The sequence below is a fragment of the Taudactylus pleione genome, unplaced genomic scaffold (genome assembly GCF_031769625.1).
Source record: "Taudactylus pleione unplaced genomic scaffold, aTauple2 ptg000080l, whole genome shotgun sequence".
NCBI classification, from domain to species: Eukaryota; Metazoa; Chordata; class Amphibia; order Anura; family Myobatrachidae; genus Taudactylus; species Taudactylus pleione.
The window spans coordinates 4,332,891-4,346,487 of NW_028284482.1; the positions used below are offsets into that span (position 1 = coordinate 4,332,891).

Consider the following 13,597-nt stretch of genomic DNA (forward strand, 5'->3'; position numbering starts at 1 on the left):
CCCAAGACAGTTGCGACACGTCTGCTTTCTTTTCTGCCGCTCCCCGTTACCACCCCCAAATGCTCCCTGCCTGTCAATCATACTGCAAATTAAAAGTCGCTGCATGTGACTACGGTAATGTGTTTTGACGCATGTCCAGTGTGAGTTAGACACATGCGCGGTTTACTGATCAATAGAATCTGTCAACTTCGGCATTGCGTACAAATCTGAATCAGGCCCTATATCTGAGTCAGAATATACGTCTTGCAATTCAATGTAGTGTTTCATAATACTTTATTACACTATATTCTACATATACTGCAATCAGTCACAGAACGTGAGATTATTAAATGTATATTTAGTTATAATTTAATGATGTTTGTTACTTTTTGGTGCATTGTGTTAAAATTACATCAAATGTAACAAATTTGTGTTTTCCTAAAAACTGTTCAGTTCAGAAGTTAATAAGTGCATTATACAATGTAAGTGAACACTATACTTAATTTTATATTATGCAACTGATGGATTATTATATCTACACTGCATTTATTAGTGTTCTCTGACTTGTCACAAACCTATACATCAGGTTTACTGTTATCTAAACTTGAAAATGATTAATTTTACTGTTTTTTTTTTTGTTTGTCTTTTATTGCAGACTGTTACCTCTCTGGAGATCTATAGAACGTCACCTCGTATTGCTTAGACTTCAAGTATGACGCATCTTAAGGCAGAAGTGAAAGATTTCAATATTCATTTTCTTGTAATGGTGTCCGTATGTAGTTTGAAAGGGAATCTTCTCCTGATGATAATTTCTTCAAGAACTCCATTCCTACCTTGTACTGCTGCATTTGTTCCAGATTGCAGGCTGGCTTTTTTTTTTTAACAGTAAAAAGGTCATCTTTAATGTAGTTGATTACTTTGTGCTTATTATGTACCTTTTGAGATGTCTATCATCAAATATACTGATTACACTTATCTCCATTATATTTTCTGCGGTGATGCATTAATTGACTTGTACTTGGATATTGGTTCTTTGTTGTGTCTGCACCTAATTCTCCTCTCAACGATTTAGAAGACATTATTAATCTCCAAAATGTGGCCCTGGGTCTAATGGTGTGTACACACTGTACGATATCTTTGAACGATAACTATATCGTTCAATGATATATCGTTAATTTTTATGCAGTGAACGACCAACGATGCGCGTTCCCGCATGAACGATAACAAAATCTATGACCGTCCATACATGCAGGCCAACTTGCATGATATCATCAACTTTGCCTATTCAGAGATGTGGCAGGATGACTTCACTGAACGATATATTTCAAGTCGTTGGTGGTATAGATCGTACCGTGTGTATGCAGCTTAAGAAAGTTACATGAACAACACAAACTATGAATATTTCTGTATTGTGATACATGTGTGTTATAAAACTGAATAATGTGTTGATATAGAAGGCGTGTTTATACATAAGAAATATATTTTGTTTTATTATAAACTTTTAATATGCTATCCATGATAACATTTAAAAACATATACAGTATTTTGAACCATGCCAGATCCCCAAATTGTAATGGCATGTTTTTAGGTAATGCGCTGGGAACTTAATATTGGTATACACATTGGGGTGTCATTTTACATTTAGACAAAGCTGCATCGGAATATATTTTACATATATTTTATTCTTCATGTACAAACATGTCCAGTTTTGGTTGTCCTTTAAATTTTAATACATTCTTAAAATGTAATAGTTTTTGTTATGATGTTATATGAGTATTAAATACACCCCTGCATATACACTAAGGAACACTATTCATTAGGGGGAGAGTTGGGAATTTTTCATCTTCCAGTTTGCTCAGGTGTCCTATGGGATAGCACTAGTGACCAAAACAGGGATGCTTTCAGCTCATTGTTGCAAGTGTATTCAGCTCTGCAGTGTTACCACTTTGACTGTTGCATAACACAGCTTCCAGCCCTTTTACAATTACAGACTATTGTCAATATCTTCTACAAGGAAAACTTTTTTTTAAAAATAGGAATATTTGCCCAAGGGCCTGGTTTAGAATTGGACATCCATTTAAGGAGCATAAACATATCATTTGCAGAACTACAGTATGCATGCACTAAATAACTGGGGCGAAGTTAGAGTTGCAAATAACTTGCACTAGCAGCTGCCTTTAATTGGAAAGATGGATTGGACATAGGCACATGCAAGGTCAGTACAGAAAGGGTGTGCACTCGTATGAGTTGTGTGACCCTCTGCAGATATGACATATGTAGACTTAACCACATCTCCAGATCCCGCATTTAGGAGTACTATATTATGCTTATTATTAAGGAAGAATGTAAAATATATGCTAATGATAAAGACTACATTAGCCTATTTACTATATAAATCAGCGGTTCCGAAAGTTTCTTGAATCCCGACACCGTAGAATATCAGCAATTTGTTTTTTAATGCTCTGCTAGATTGAAAAGTTCTTAGTGAGGAATTCAGTGAAAATTATTACATTAAATAATTAAGCAAATAGTGTTTACATGTCATCCTTATGGTGCGTACACATGTAGCGATATAAATGAGCGATTTGAATGATAAAGTTATCAATTTTTATTCCCTACCAACTCACCAGCGATGCGTGCCCACGTATGGACGATAGCGATATCATCCATCGGCCGTGCATGCAGGTCAACTTGCTCGATATTGAGCAGGTTACTATAGGGACCCACGATCATTGATCATGCGTCGCTATAGTCAGTGACTTGGTGGCGTGCTGGATGATCGATATTGATCATGCAGCACACCAGGGAGGGTACAGGACGTTCAGCCAGCGATATCGTATGGCTGGCTAATCACTACATATGTAATGCTCCATTAGGTTGAATTATGTGGTGGTGGACCGGGTTGTCTTCTGTTTGTCCATTTATTTTATGACCGGCAAAAGCAGCGCTGGTGACTGCCAATCACATTGACAATAAATATTTTGATGTGGCACTGGACCACCAACCCATGCGACACCCCAGCGTGCCATGTCACCCAGTTTGGGAACCACTGATTTAAATAATAAATAATTTGAGAGAAAAAAAAACAGTGTTCCCTTTTCCCATATGAATAACCAGCACCATGCTTCAAACTGGACTATTTACAATTAATGAAGGGGATAACAAGCATACAAAAATGGTAACCAGGCTGGGCTGATTAAGTAAGAGTAGGTGTATGTTTCTAATTTTTTACTTTGTTTTCTGTTTTTACTTATGGACTACTTCAGAAATGAAGATTCCCTATGGATTTAAGAGTATAATAACAAAATGGTGAACAGGGGTATGGTTGTTTTATATTAATTAAAATGCTTTGAAACAGTCTGTTTTTTTTTGCCAAGGTGGAGGAACTACATGTTCCAGCAGGCTCTTGGTGAGTAGGCATGTTGATGGTTATAGTTTCACAAGTTTACAGTATGCCCTAGCTGTCAGATCTTGCTAAGATATTTTGACCTTAACAAAAACCACATAGAGCGTGCAAGGAAGCGCACTCAGTATTTTTTAACAGTCAGAGCCACAGTTTTTGCAGGCCTGGTCTCCCTACCGTATTTACACAGTCCACCATCACTTCAGGTCTCCTTATTGCTTGCCCAGCCAGCATAGCTAGTTGTATCTCATGCTCATTACTCCCACACAACTCTAGTGGTAACCAGTCTTTGGGAAGGTGTTCCGGTTTTTATTTATATGTATTTTTGTAAATGTATAAAATCAATGTAAAAATAATCGCCTGTTCATATTCTTTTTTCATGTATGCTTGGGTGGCATTTTTATGAAAAACTAAATCAGGTCTAAAATCTTTACTAAAACAGCATAACTTCTATTAGTTTGGCACAAAGGGATTTATTCCATGGCTTAATGCTGGTTACCCTTTAGACTGATTCAAAAGTTCAGAGTTCTGCCACCAGAGATGTTAAGCGGTCCATCTCAACCTGAGTATAAGGTTTATCATTCTTAAATCAAATTTGTGATCGACTCCTTACATTACAGAATTGCTATTATTTTCAAAACAAGATATTACCTTTTGCTTTATCCAATATCCATTTGAGCTTACAGTATCTGGTGATCAGAATGGTTGTGTGAAGGGATTTGGCTCCCTACTTGGAGCAAGGTTTCTTTACATTTTCGGTACGGAGTGTTCCACCTTTGTACCTGATATTTCCAAGGAAACTTTTTGTTCACACTGAACATATTATGAAAGCTGCTGCCTTATTACTTCAAAATTACTGTTGGTTCCTAGTAGTATAGTTTGAAACACTAGGTTCTCAATCGCTTTATTGTTTTATAATCTTAAATTTTATAGGATTATATTTGCTTTTTAACATTTTACTTGAATACAATAGGTAATTGAAACGATGTACCGAATCTTTGACCGCTTTTGCTAAGATACAATTAGCAACGATTTGAGTATGTATTATGGTGCATACACAGTCAGATTTCTTTCAGATTTGAACGATAACGATTTTAAAAATCGTTCAATTGTTCATATCTGAAAGAAAATCTGACATGTGCCCCTGCAATGATGAACGATGCGCGTTCCCATCTGTCAGATAACGATTTCTGACATCTGATGTGTTTGCAGTCAGATTTGGTCGAATCCATTCATTTTAATACTGTCTGAAATAGTTCAAATCGTTTGTAAAATCGTTCAATCGTTCATCTGACAGATCTGACCGTGTGTATGCACCATAAGGCATTAAAGAAAAGTGAAATAAAATTATGAATGTAGACATGTAATTATTGTGCTTTCTATTGTTGCACAATAAAAGGGAATGTAAGGGTCAATATGTTGCCATCTGCATTCATTTTTGCAGAATTGCGAGAGAGCCTATTTATTGAAATATTTTAAATATGGCTTTTACCTACTTGTAATATCAACCAAGATTTAGAGGCAAGCCAGTGTCCTAGGAAAATATACGATATCATTTCTGATTATATAATAATTTTGGTTTAAAATGTTCTCGTAACAATTTTTATTGTTTTGGGTTTTTTTTGGCTGAAGTTTATGATGTACTGTGCATGTGTGTAATACGTATATATAAACAAGTGTTTTCAAAGGCTTATAAACTGCTGTTTATTAATACTGACGATACAGTAAATGCATAATATGACTGTTTTATGGCTCCAAAATAAATATATTTATTTTGTTATATTTTTTTATATTGTGCTTTTCTATAATAAAAGGATCACAGTGATCCCTTACAAAACTGACTGTTGGTGTTTTTCCACCACATGTACACAGTACAGAGCTCACTCTGCTGCATGTTACACAGTACAAAAGCCATTCTTCTAGCTATTAAGCAATAGAGAGCCCATACTCTTAACTATAGCGTAATATGTAGACCATTCTGCTATTACACAGAACAAAGCATATTGTACAATACTAAGCCTAGAGGGTATGTATTGTACAATTGTAAAATACATTGTCCATTCTTTTGAATATTGAAAAATAAAATACAATAGTTAATAGCTCCAATATATCCAGTGTATAGCCTTAATATGACCAGTTGTCTCATTCAAAGTCTAAGGGTCTACTTTTTTCTATGACACACCTCTATCTAAAATCGCTTGTAGTGATCAGGCTGTGGTTGCTCGAAGTGTGTGGTTGCTCCAATAGGAAACTGTTTTGGTATGAAATATCAAATCCCGACAGAGGCATCATGATGACTGAAGATCTCGACGGGGCGGTCAAGATCTTCAGTCCCGATAGAGGCATCATGATGACTGAAGATCTCGACCACTAAGAGAGGGGCCTTAACCCTCTCTTAGTGGTGCCTAACCCTAACCTCCCTAGCCCCCTAGTGCCTAACCTCCCCCCCTGGTGGTTTCGAACACAGTGCATTCTTTCTTGCGTTGTGGCTCCTTTCCACCTTTTGTTGAGAGACCGAGGACCGTGCTATCTAGTGAATTCTCGGTAGCGTGACTTCCAATTACTGTGAGCCCCCAGCTATGAATACCCCTAAATTGCTAGAGAGAAATAATCGCTGTCCAGACAATAATTGTGGTTCCAAAGCACAAAATTTCTTATTGCATTCAAAAAGAAAGTTACACGCTTTGATCTAGCACAATTAGCGCAAAGACAATTAAATACAGAAAATAAGATACAGCCCAATACATACGCATGCGCACTGGTCCCAGCATACAGTCATCAGTCCAGAGGCCTGTGGTCATCCAAGGAGAATGGCTTTATGTTGGGATCAGCAAGCAGGCTATATAGTTTACAGATCACAGATAACAACAATGTAGACAGACAAACAATTCCATTGGTTCTTGGTCTTTGTAGTACGCTGTAGTTCATAGGACAGTTCATATGTTGTCACTAGGGGTATGTCCCAATTCTCCAACAATGTCTTTGGATTATTGTCTTTCTTTAACTGGTTTAAGACACTACATACAGAGTATACATTTTAACCAATAATTTCCTATGATCCATAACCATCGAACGCAAGATGCGACTCCCTCGCTGATAGACTCGAATATCTGGAAATAAACAGGGTGTCAGTTTAGTACCAAAAATGCCATGTCTACCATGTTGTATACCTTAAATATCATATATGCACACTTTATACCATAATGATTGTCTAACAAAACCTTTTCTTAATGCTAGGGAACCTTTTCTATATGTGTGCTTGCATAAGTAATAGTGAGACATTTACAGGAATTCAGCAGTGTGTGTTGTGCGTCTGAATGCAGTGCAAATGCTGCGCTGCGTGTATGTGTCTTGTATCATGCAAACATGTGCTGTATGTATTTTATTCATTAATGTGTGTCTGAATATGTGTCATGGAGATATATACATATATGTATATGTCAGGTCCATAAATATTGGGACATTGACAGAATTTTCAGATTTTGGCCTTTATTCACCACCACAATGGCTTTGAAATGAAACAAACAAGATGTGCTTTAACTGCAGACTTTCAGATTTAATTTGAGGGTAATTACATCCAAATCAGGTGAACGGTGTAGGAATTACAACGGTTTCTATATGTGCCTCCCACTTTTTAAGGGGCCAAAAGTAATGGGACAAACTAAACAATCCTAAATCTAACTTTCACTTTTTAATACTTTGTTGCAAATCCTTTGCAGGCAATTACAGCCTGAAGTCTGGAACACATAGACATCACCAGACGCTGGGTTTCATCCCTGGTGATGCTCTGCCAGGCCTCTACTGCAAATGTCTTCAGTTCCTGCTTGTTCTTGGGGCATTTTCCGTTCAGTTTTGTCTTCATCAAGTGAAATGCATGCTCAATCGGATTCAGGTCAGGGGATTGACTTGGCTATTGCATAACATTCCACTTTTTAGCCTTAAAAAACTCTTTGGTTGCTTTTGCAGTATGCTTCGGGTCATTGTCCATCTGCACTGTGAAGCGTCGTCCAATGAGTTCGGAAGCATTTGACTGAATATGAGCATATAATATTGCCCGAAACACTTCAGAATTAATTCTGCTGCTTTTATCAGCAGTCACATGATCAATAAATACAAGGGAACCAGTTCCATTGGCAGCCATACATGCCCACGCCATGACACTACCACCACCATGCTTCACTGATGAGGTGGCATGTTTTGGATCATGAGCAGTTCCTTTCCTTCTCTTCTCTTCCCATCACTCTGGTACAAGTTGATTTTTGTCTCATCTGTTCATAGGATGTTGTTCCAGAACTGTAATGGCTTTTTTAGATGTTGTTTGGCAAACTCTAATCTGGTCTTCCTGTTTTTGTGGCTCACCAATGGTTTACATCTTGTGGTGAACCCTCTATATTTATTAACATTTATTTATTAACAGTTTCTTATATAGCGCAGCATATTCCGTTGCGCTTTACAATTGTAAACATTAATAGAACAAAACTGGGTCATAACAGACAGATATATAGGTAGGAAGGCCCTGCTCGCAAGCTTACAATCTATAGGGAAATAGGCATTGATACACAAGGATAGGTGCTATATATTGCATTTGGTCCAGCCAGAATGCACAGTTTCTTGGTTGGCTGCATGATCCAGTCACACAGGAATGTCGACCAAATGTCATGAGGATGTGAGAGAAAGACAATGTGTGAGATTGTGTGTGGACTGTAAAAAGGGGATGTAATTAGATATGGAAGCTATGAAGGTTATGTGGGAGGTTCTGGAATTTGATAAGCTTGCCTGAAGAGGTGAGTTTTCAGGGATCGCTTGAAGGATTGGAGACTAGATGAAAGTCTTATTGTGCGAGGTAGTTCATTCCATAGAGTGGGTGCAGCGCGAAGAAAGTCCTGTAACCGTGAATGGGAGCAAGTAATGCATGGGGATGAGAGACGCAGGTCTTGTGCTGAGCGGAGAGGTCGGGTTGGGAGATTTTGAGATGAGTGAAGAGATGTATGTTGGTGTGGTTTGGTTAATAGCCTTATGTGTAAGTGAAAGTATTTTGTATTGAATACGGTAGAAAACCGGCAACCAATGGAGGGACTGACAGAGCGGGGCAGCAGAAGAAGAATGTTTTGCAAGGAAGATAAGCCTTGCAGCTGCATTCATAATGGATTGTAATGGTGATAGCCTGTTTTTGGGAAGACCAGTAAGGAGGCTATTGCAATAGTCAATGCGGGAAATAATAAGTGCATGGATTAGAGTTTTTGCAGTGTCTTGTGTGAGATATGGTCGAATTTTGAATATGTTTTTTAAGTGTATGTAACATGATTTTGAGACAGACTGAATGTGGGGAACAAAGGACAGTTCAGAGTCAAGGATGACACCAAGGCAGCGAGCTTGTGGGGCGGGGTGGATGGTCGAGGTATCAACAGTGATAGAGAGATCAGGTTGGTAACTGTTATTGGCCGGTGGAAATATAATTAATTCTGTTTTAGAAATATTAAGTTTCAGGTGGCGAGATGACATCCAAGATGAAATGGCAGAAAGACATTCAGTGACACGGACCAATACAGATGGAGATAAATCTGGAGAGGATAGGTAGATTTGAGTATCATCCGCATACAGATGGTACTGAAATCCAAAAGAGCGGATTAGTTTGCCAAGAGAGGTGGTATAGATTGAGAATAGCAGAGGACCTAAGACAGAGCCTTGCGGTACTCCAACTGATAGAGGTAGCGAAGAGGAGGCAGAATCAGAAAAATGAACAGTAAAAGAGCGATCAGATAGGTAGGAAGAAAACCAAGAAAGAGCTGTGCCCTTAAGACCTATGGATTGTAGTGTTTGTATGAGAAGAGAGTGGTCAACAGTGTCAAAAGCAGCAGAGAGATCTAGAAGAATTAGGAGTGAGTAATGGCATTTAGCCTTAGCAGTGACAAGATCATTTACTACCTTAGTCAGTGCTGTCTCTGTGGAGTGTTGGGAACGAAAGCCGGATTGAAGTGGGTCCAATAAGTTGTGTGAGTTAAGAAAGTGTGTGAGGCGGGTGTAGACAAGTCTCTCAAGTAGCTTGGAGGGGCATGGGAGCTGGGAGATAGGACGGTAATTTGAGAGAGTACTAGGGTCAGAATTTAGTTTTTTCAGAATGGGAGTAATCACTGTATGCTTGAACAGTGATGGAAAGTTGCCAGTAGAGAGAGAGAGATTACAGATTTTAGTTAGGGTTGGGATAAGCACAGGAGACAAAGCTTTACTGATTTGTGAGGGTATAGGATCTAGAGGAGAGGTAATAGAGTAGGAGGATGAGATACTTCATCTTCGTTTGTGAGATCAAATGAGGAGAATGTGCCAGAGGGTTCAGGTAGGGAATTGAGCAGGTCACTAGCTGAGGAAGAGCCTACTATTTCATTTCGGATCTTATCAATCTTGTCCCTAAAATAGGAAGCAAGATCTTGTGCACAGATAGTAGCAGGTGGTTTGGGTGATGGAGGGGTAAGAAGCAGTTTAAATGTATTAAAAAGTCGCTTTGGATTAGAAGCTTGAGCAGAGATTAGAGATTGTAAATATGTTTGTTTGGCAGTGTCCAGAGCAAGTACGATAAGAGTTGTAGATAGTCTTATATGTGAGGAAGTCACTTGGAGTATTAGACTTTCGCCACTGACGTTCAACTTTACGCGAGAGTTTTTGTAGATGCCTTGTTAAGCTAGAATGCCACGGTTGACGTCTAACTGTACGTGGTGTGTGATGGGTAGCTGGAGCTACTTCATCGAGGGCTTTTTCTAGAATCTGGTTTAGGTGTGATGCAGCAGTCTCAGGAGAAGTGAATGTAGAAATTGGCGAAAGTTGTTGTTTTAGAGAGGTAGATAGTTGTTGAAGGTTAATGGCATTAATATTTCTATGGGTTTTGGGTTTAGGTTTGGTTGATTTCAATGATGTTGATGTAATAGAGGAGAGTGTGCAGGTGATAAGGTTATGATCTGAGAGAGGGAAAGGAGCATTAGTGAAATCAGAAACTGAGCATAGTCTGGTGAATACAAGATCAAGACAGTGGCCCTCCTGATGAGTAGAGGAGTCAGTCCATTGGGAGAGGCCAAGAGAGGATGTTAAAGAGAGAAGTTTGGAGGCATGAGGAGATTGTGTACTGTCAATGGGGATATTGAAATCACCCATAATGATGGTGGAGATGTCTGAGGATAGGAAGTGAGGGAGCCAGGCAGAAAAGTGTTCCAGAAATTGTTGGGGTGGCCCAGGTGGGTGGTAGATGACAGCAACTCGCAGAGAGAAAGGGGTGAAAGTTCTGATACAATGCACTTCAAATTATGTAAATGTGAGTGAAGGTACCTGTGGGAGAACTGTGTATGTGAAAGATTGGGAGAGTAATATTCCTACCCCACCTCCTTTACAATTACCAGGCCTGGAGGTGTGTGAGAAGTGTAGGTTACCATGTGAAAGTGCAGCAGGGGAGACAGTGTCTGATTGTGTAAGCCATGTTTCTGTTATTGCCAGAAGGTTGAGGTTGGTTGAAATAAAGAGGTCGTGGATGGATGTTGGCTTATTGCAGACAGAGCGTGCATTCCATAAGGCACATTTTAGTGACTTGGATGGTGAAGGGAGGCACGCAATGTTTATGAGGTTAGCTGGATTTATAGTTCGTTGTGGGTGTGGCATGTGGGTTGGGCCTGGATTTGGTGATATGTCACCAGCTAATAGAAGCAGCAGGAGAGAGATATAAATATAATTGTTGAATTTGTCCGAAAGATTTTTATGGCGACAGGTTGTAAATGTTATTTTCAGTGTGTGTAGATAATTTAAAAGCTCCTGTGTGTTCATAAGTGGAGAGTAGATTAAAGAGGCAGCAATATGTACAGAAGGGTGAGCTGCAGGAAGAGTAAAGGATGTAGTAGCCTTAGAGTATTCCATGGAGTGAGATTATAAAAAGAAGTTTTTGATACATTGTCTTTTTTTGTATTTTGAAAAATAAAATTTTCTAAGTAATGGGTTTGTAATTACCTGGTCTTCAATGTTATTCAATGTTTTTTTCAACTGTTATTTAACTGTTCAGAAAGCACACTTGATTTTAACCACTTAATGCATAACCACATCAAGCTGTATATTCACTCTTGTGAAGTCTTCTCTTGATTGTTGACTTTGACACATATACACCTACCTCCTGGAGAGTGTTCTTGATTTGGCCAACTGTTGTGAAGGGGTTTTTCTTCACCAGGGAAATAATTCTTTTGTCATCCACCACAGTTGTTCTCCGTGGTCTTCCAGGTCTTTTGGTGTTGCTGATCTCTCCGGTGCGTTCTTTCTTTTTAAGAAAGTTCCAAACAGTTGATTTGGCCACACCTAATGTTTTTGCTATCTCTCTGATGGGTTTGTTTTGATTTTTCAGCCTAATGATGGCTTGCTTCACTGATAGTGACAGCTCTTTGGATCTCATATTGAGAGTTGACAGCAACTGATTCCAAATGCAAATGTCACACCTAGAATCAACTCCAGACCTTTTACCTGCTTAATTGATAATGAAATAACAAGGGAATAGCCCACACCTGTCCATGAAATAGCTTTTGAGTTGATAGTCCCATTATTTTTGGCCCCTTAAAAAGTTGGAGGCACATATTGTGTAAATGTTGTAATTCCTACAACGTTCACCCGATTTGGTAGTAATTACCCTCAAATTAAATCTGAAAGTCTGCAGATAAAGCACATCTTGTTTGTTTCATTTCAAAACCATTGTGGTGGTGAATAGAGGCCAAAATCTGAAAATTCTGTCAATGTCCCAATATTTATGGACCTGACTGTGTAAGTATATGTGTGTATATATATATATATATATATATATATATATGATATATTGTGACACAGTTTAGGTTAGGGGGTCCCTCTCCTGGGTAGAGGACTCCTTCCTTACACACACACACACAGCAGCAGGGAAGCAGCACACCAGTCTGGATGCAAGTACAAGCTGGTCGGTGCCAGTCTTTATTGTACAATGTCAGAAATAACACAAAGAAAACATAAACGTAAATCCTAGCCCTGTCGGGGCACTAACTTCACAGGTAGTTCCCTCACTACCAGAACCTGGCAGGGCCTAATGCCCTCGCCAGCATCCAAGGCACAGCACAGTACTCACAGATAGGTTTTCCAAGTGTCTCTGAGCAAACTCCCTGTCTGCTCTCCCAGGTGAGACAATCAGCCCTCAACACACTAGGCTTATATTGGCCACTCTCAGGTGGAAAACAACCTGTTACCAGGCTGCGAGAACTAAAACCTGGAGTGGCCGTGGATGGAGCCCTCCCTCTCCTCTCACCCACAACCCCCAGGTCCCAAACTGGCTTTTCACAAAGTCGAAACTCAAGCCTGCTACACTGCAGACTTTCTCCTGGGGATTTTAAACACATAGGACAGGAATCTGGGATAAATGTCCCTGCCACAGACCACTTTACCAGTGATCCTATCACATATCCCCCCCCCTTTGTTTCGACCTATGGGGCGGAACAACTGAAGCCCCCAAACAATGAACGCGTGACAACGCGTCTGCTTTAAACAACAGGCCCCCTGGCCTGTGTTCCACCGAAAATTTAAAAGTTTGTAACGCCCGCTTTATGGCCAACGCCTCCTTCTCCACTGTGGCACCGGATAGGCATCGAATTTTTAAACACTGTTCAACTTTCGGAAGTCATTGCAGAAACGCACACTCCCGTCGGGCTTTGGAATCAACACAATGGGACTTGACCATTCACTATGTGATACTTCAATAACCCCTAACTCTAGCATATTTTTTATTTCTTTTGACACCGATTCTCTTTGTGCTTCTGGTAACCTATAGGGCTTTAGATTAACTTTAACCCCTGGGTCAGTGATGATGTCATGTTTAACGACCGAGGTTTTCCCAGGTACGTCAGGGAACAGCACCCTATTTCTAACCAGAAACTCCTTGACCTCTCGTTGTTGAATTGCCGACAGGGTTTTTGCCACTGTCACTTCGGGAATTAAGGGCCCTGGACTTACTGGAGGGGCTCGGATGGCCGACAGTACCGTTCTATCTTTCCAGGACTTTAACAGATTTATATGGTATATCTGTTCCGGCTTTCTTTTCCCCGGCTGGTAAACTTTGTAATTGACCTGTCCCACTCTTTCTAAGATTTCAAAGGGGCCTTGCCATTTAGCCAAAAGTTTATTTTCCACAGTGGGAACCAACACTAACACTCTGTCCCCAGGAGCAAAGCTGCGTAACCG

The 13,597-nt window shown here is 39.6% G+C and overlaps 1 protein-coding gene across 5 annotated transcripts in view; it reads left to right on the plus strand.

Moving 5' to 3' along the window:
• Nucleotides 1-5,164, plus strand: part of LOC148532262 (transcription factor 20-like) — a 93,968-nt gene extending 88,804 nt beyond the window's left edge. For 3 of the 5 annotated variants that reach the window (XM_088468024.1, XM_088468028.1, XM_088468025.1), the window contains one exon: nucleotides 635-5,164. In XM_088468024.1, coding sequence (XP_088324150.1) covers nucleotides 635-682 — 48 coding nt within the window. In that variant the 3' untranslated portion in view covers nucleotides 683-5,164. The remainder of the gene's footprint in view (nucleotides 1-634) is intronic. The other 2 variants (XR_015877744.1, XM_088468026.1) reach the window with 2 other exon arrangements.
• The last annotated feature ends 8,433 nt before the right edge of the window (nucleotides 5,165-13,597 follow it).